Here is a 6,000-nt window from a genome sequence, read left to right as displayed (position 1 = left end):
TACATTACATCGGTTTCTTATGATAGAGGAGGATAACAGCGTAAGGATCACCTGATGGCAAGTGATCACTACAGCCCACACTCTCTTGTAAGACCAGAGTAATGACAGGAGCATTGACTTTAAACTGGATGAACGCACAAAACGCCGCGCGAGGAAGTTCGTTCCAAAGATTGGTAGGACGAGGGTATTGATAGGACGTAGCAGAGAGTTCCTTGAAAACCGCGCTACACAGGAACCGCACTATGCATTGGTGCATGCACTGGGCGCTTGAGATCAGGTCAAACAGTTCTTTCTCCTCTCTTCTCTCCCTGTTATAAATACGGTAAAAGACAACAATGAGATGTCTTTACGTAGTGCTACGTGATCGAGCCTTTTAAAGAGGACTGAATCCTTAATGGTGGTTAAATATCTCTTTGTCACTGATACTAGGGTGCAATAGGCCCGAGATGAGGACAATACTCCACATGTGTCCGGACTTGATCTCGCTCTATTGTTGACCACGTGAAGAAATTTTTAAGCTAATTTGGTTTTGCTTTTCATATGCCGTTGGGATTGGCAATCGCTCGAGATTAAACCAGTATTCTGATACCAGGCGAGTTATTAGAGGGAATATTATCGAAGAGTGACACACCTAATGGAGTTTTTTAGTGATTAGCATTCTTCAGGGAGTTAAATTAAACAAGGTTCAATTTAGGTAAATTGCCCAATTCCATGACGTTTTGTGCATTCAGCCTTAGTCCCTGCCTGCCTATAAGTAAACCCGTTATGAAAACAAATTACACCAGGTGCATGAATTTTACCAAAGTGTCTGCACCAAAAAATACATTTTATATAAATTCAATTTGAAATGTTCTACTAAATTGAATAAACTGTTCAAACTGGCATATAGTATTATCTAATTGGATAATATCCAATTAGATAATACTTCCGATAAAGATAAACATAAAATCGGGGAAAAAAAATGTGTAACATAAAAATTTGGAATAAGGGTCAACATAATGCGCACTTAGCGCGGAAGAGGATGTTGTGAGCCTTTGGACATACGTGAAAGAAATCGGTGCAAGTCATGAAATCTGGGTCGCATGGCAGGTTCTCGCCTCCAACATTCGTGCATGATGTCGTAAAGTTCTCGACGGCATCGCGGTGGAGGCGCAGTGGGGACACGGGCCTCACTAACCCCCTTACGCCATTGCGTTGCATTCATAACAACCTGAAAGATATCTGCGTTATTTCTGTGATCCCAGTAAAATAAAAGTTGCTAAATATTAATTGTTTAATTAATATTACTTGTCACAAAATTAATAGTATGCAGATTGTAAAGAAAAGGATTTTTCTAACCTTTGTTAAGCATAACTTTACAGTTTTATTCAAACTATCACGAAACCACGAGAGCGAAAATATTTGAACAACTCTTACTCGAACAATGAACTTGTAAATTCAAACTAAGCCTAAAAGGATTACCTACAATGAGTGTATACGGGGCTTTATATATGATTAAAATTCGAGCTATTATGACAATAACTAATTAAAAAAAAAAAACAGAAATATAAAAGTTTTATTACCTGATCATCATTCATTTCATCAAATGGCCTGGCCCTGCAGAGAGTCAGTATCTCCCACACGGTGACGCCAAAAGACCAAACGTCGCTTGATGTAGAGCACATACCCTATAAGTCATTACTTAAGTTAGCGACAAGAATATTGGTCCAGTAATATAACTTCACTACTACGAAATATAACATAATAATTACAATATGAAAACTGAGGTTGATTGATAATTTATAGTATTTCTGTTAAAAAGCAACAATAGTTTAGCACTAATAAGAACATATAAGAAGACGTAGTGTTGGTAGTCCCCCCACAAGATGGACCGACGACCAGGTCAAGATCGCGGGAGCAGGTTGGATGAGGGCAGCGCAGGACGGATAGTCATGGATATCTTTTGGGGAGGCCTTTGTCCAGTTGTGGACGTATTCCGTCTGAAATAGAAATGGTAAGAGATATTTACAAATAGTCTGGTTTTTTAGTTTTTTCATTTGATAAAATCATCATGCAATTCGGTGATGTTTATGTTTTGTACCATGATAGTTTTTTTAAGTAGTATAACAATAATATGTCTGTGTATTACCAAAAGCAAGTTCTCCCAGGACATCCATCGTATTGCCACCCTGGAACCGTCAGCCGAGATGCTGTAGTCGGATATGTATTCTTCACAGAGCATTGCGTAGTCGGATATCTTAACGTGCAGGTCTTTGGTGACTGTGACGTTTCTGTATTAAATGCGTCAGTTTATATTTAGATAATTTATAAAACATTAGTGGTGTTATAACAAAAAGATTAAACACGTGTTGAATACTTTATTTAAAAAAAGTTCTATTACAAATACGTGTCTTTCTGCTGTATAGCGTCAATCTTTAGACGTCGCTTAAATAGTTACACAATGTTTAACAAAACACGTGTCTAAGCCACGTTTAATTTTTTTTTGTAACAACACATTAGATGTTATAGTAAATTAATAAACACGTTATTAATATTGTAAATAGTATAGAAAGAAGTTAGTACTTTTTTTGGGATTAGGATAATACACGAGAAAGTCTGATGCAAAGGGATCTCCCCCACCGATGCTATGCAACACCATATGAATAACCAGAGCCTTGTTGGAATTTCATATGGTATAAGTCCGCTGAAACTGAAGGTACCCCTCAGGTGGTCAGAATGCAGTTTTTTATCGGCGGCGGGAATCAGGTGGAACGAAACACTTTCCGCATTAAATGCAGTGGAAGACATAATAAGTGACATCGTCTAATGGTTTGACGACTCGGAGTGACGCCAGATAAGAGATGGGAAAATGACTTCATATGTAAGCCGGACTTAGAGAGTGAGGTCACTTTAAGTGCTGTCGAAGATCGACGAGAGGGTGATATGCTTTATTTATTAGTTTCAACTTGCGATATTTAGTTTTCTGGGGTTAAACTGAATATCGCAAGTTGAAACTAATAACAAGATTTACTTAACTGCATTACCTTTCCAAGAGTGGTCTCGATAGTCAATGTAAGTTTCTTCCATACACAACTGCAAGAAAGCTGGTATCCACTGCTGGTGGTTTTAAAAACGGGTGGGAAGCTCATACGATGGAAGTTACTAGAGTGGCGCGTTGATAACGTTGCTTCCCAAAAGAGGAATACTGGGTCTCGAAATCTCGAGCGATTGCCAATTCCGTGGCCATCTGGAGGGCAAAGCCAAATTGGCTTCAAAGAAACTGGGCGTCATAAATAGAGCACGGCAATACTTTAAGCCGGCCCACATTCTAGCGCTGTACAAAGCGCAGGTCCGGCCACACATGGAGTATTGCTGTCATCTCTGGTCTGGCGCACCTCAGTATCAGCTCGATCCATTTGACCGCGTGCAACGCAGAGCAGCTCGAATGGTCGGGGACCCAGTACTCTGTGAACGGCTGGATCACTTGGCGTTGCGTAGAGACGTCGCTTCATTGAGTGTCTTCTACCGCATTTATCACGGGGAGTGTTTCGAAGAGCTGTTTTACCTAATTCCTGCCGCGAAATTCCACCTTCGCACGACACGCCACAAGTTAGGATATCATCCTCACCATCTGGATGTGTGGCGGTCCTCCACAGTGCGGTTTACAAGGAGCTTTCTTCCACGTACTACAAAGCTGTGGAATGAACTTCCTTGTGCGGTGTTTCCGGGACGATACGACATGGGTACCTTCAAAAAAAGCGCGTACAGCTTCCTTAAAGGCCGGCAACGCTCCTGTGATTCCTCTGGTGTTGCAAGAGAGTATGGGCGGCGGTGATCACTTAACAACAGGTGACCCGTACGCTCGTTTGTCCTCCTATTCCATAAAAAAAAAAAGAGGTGTCGATAGATCTTTTTTTTATGGAAAAAGGAGGACAAACGAGCGTACGGGTGTTAAGTTAATCACCGTTGACCATATTCTCTTACAACTCCAGATGAATCACATTAGCGTTGCCGGCCTTTAAGGAAGGTACCCATGTCGTATCGTCCCGGCCACACCGCACAAGGAAGCTCATTCAACAGCTTTGTAATACGCGGAAGAAAGATCCTTGAAAACCGCACTGTGAAGGACCATCACACATCCAGATGGTGGGGATGATATCCTAATTTGTGGTATCTTGTGCAAAGGTGGAATTCAGCGGCAGGAATTAGGTGAAAAATGAGGTAGAAGACACACAATCAAACGACATCCCTACGCAACGCCAAGGGATCCAGCCGTTCACAGAGTACTTCCACACCCCTGGAAATCTTTGAGGATATGCCGCGCTCAGAAGTTGAAATCCAATATAACTAATAATCAAATTGAAAGCACTAGTGCAAATTTATGCACATATCGCCTTGCGTCGTATGTGTGCGTGACGTAAGAATTGACATTTCGAATTTGAAGTTACTAAAGACTGTGACACAGATAAGCCTACAATTAGAGTAAAATTCAACCTATAAACATTATTCGGTACACCCGGTGTTTCCATAAACAAAACTTTATTTATGCATATTCAATACATTACCTTGCCGCGAGATCCCGGTGTATTAACTCGAATGATTCCAGATACTTCATGCCGTTGGCAATTTGGCAGCATATGTGAATCATACTCGAATAACTGTAAAGATAGCCAAGCATTAGTATTCAATAGGATGCATTGTATTTATCTCCATAAGCCAATTCGACGATGCATAAAAATATACTGTATATTTTACTGATTTTAAATTTAAATACCGGTTAAAATAGTATAATATATTTAAAGGTATCACCAGCGGAGATAGCGAAATCTGTTGACATGAATTCCTTTAATCAAACGTTTTCTTTGTAAGTACTGACATTATGATTTATCGTCACCTACTTTATGTCTGTTTGTCAAATTGCAAAGACGTATTTTGTTGGTAGTTTGCAATAGGAGTGTTAGAGTCACGTCGAATTTAATAGAAGCTTGAGGCTCAGAAACATACATGAAATCCGAATCAAAACCATCAGGAAAAAAATCAACCATACAGATGTCCTTGAACATGCATTAAAAATAAAATGGCAATGGGCAGGACATGTGGCTAGGGTCCCAGACCAAAGGTAGACTCTAAAAGCGACAAGATGGAGTGATCCCTCAGTTAATAGATACCGAGGTAGACCCAAAAAGAGGTGGGGTGATGACCTTCTTACAGTGGCAGGCAAAACGGGTTGGAGAAAGCAAAAAATAGAGAGGTGTGGAAGAAGATGGAGGCATATACCCGGATGGAATCAAGATTGTAATTTGTTTGAAGTATAATTTTTTAAGTTACTAACATATTAAATTATGTAATCTGTACTCTTGAATAATTATGCTTATTATTATTATAAAGGTCGTGGAACAAGGCGAATATATAAAATATTTAGTTATAACTAATTGTTATTTAAATTGAACAAAATGGTGGATTTCATATTACTTCACAATCTTTTCAATATGAGTATCAAATAATAAGTCTTGACTGACTAGCTATGAATATTTTTTAGTTTTGAAAACTAAATGGCCCATTATATATTATTCACAATCCATTCAATATAAGCACCAAATGGCTCAAAATGGCTAAAAAACCAGGGCTTGACTAGCAGAATATACTTTATTCTGTATACTGTACTCTGCTACACTATGAAAATCTCTGAATCTAAGATAGCCGCCGGTGAAAATTGGTATTTGGTATCCAATAATTTCGGTCTGAGGAGATAGACTGTAACAAATTTAGAAGAACTAAAACCTTGAGGCACTAAATGAATGAAATAGAATGAGTTTACTCAGGTTTACGGACTACAATTTTTTTCTTTAGTCAGTTTTGAGTAAGTTTCTCACTGCTTTCTCTAAAGATTTCTTATGAGACTACATTTTAGCGCGTCTTGTAGTGCAGGACTTATCTTTTAAAGTTAGCTATATGTTAGTTAGTTATATGGAGGCTAAGGATTCAGATCTGGGCTTATCTAGTCTTCAAAACTTATTTCAT

At 39.1% G+C, this 6,000-nt stretch overlaps 1 protein-coding gene across 1 annotated transcript in view; it reads right to left on the bottom strand.

Annotated features, from left to right (window-relative positions):
• Window positions 1–955: 955 nt before the first annotated feature.
• LOC126978928 (discoidin domain-containing receptor 2-like) overlaps window positions 956–6,000 on the bottom strand; it is a 188,755-nt gene continuing 183,710 nt past the window's right edge. Inside the window, exons 17-20 of the mRNA XM_050828055.1 lie at window positions 4,545–4,637; window positions 2,129–2,270; window positions 1,563–1,667; window positions 956–1,210 (exon numbers count right to left, since the gene is read on the bottom strand). Coding sequence (XP_050684012.1) covers window positions 1,007–1,210; window positions 1,563–1,667; window positions 2,129–2,270; window positions 4,545–4,637 — 544 coding nt within the window. The 3' untranslated portion in view covers window positions 956–1,006. The remainder of the gene's footprint in view (window positions 1,211–1,562; window positions 1,668–2,128; window positions 2,271–4,544; window positions 4,638–6,000) is intronic.

Source organism: Leptidea sinapis, chromosome Z (genome assembly GCF_905404315.1).
Source record: "Leptidea sinapis chromosome Z, ilLepSina1.1, whole genome shotgun sequence".
NCBI classification, from domain to species: domain Eukaryota; kingdom Metazoa; phylum Arthropoda; class Insecta; order Lepidoptera; family Pieridae; genus Leptidea; species Leptidea sinapis.
This window is presented reverse-complemented; position numbering and strand designations above follow the sequence as displayed.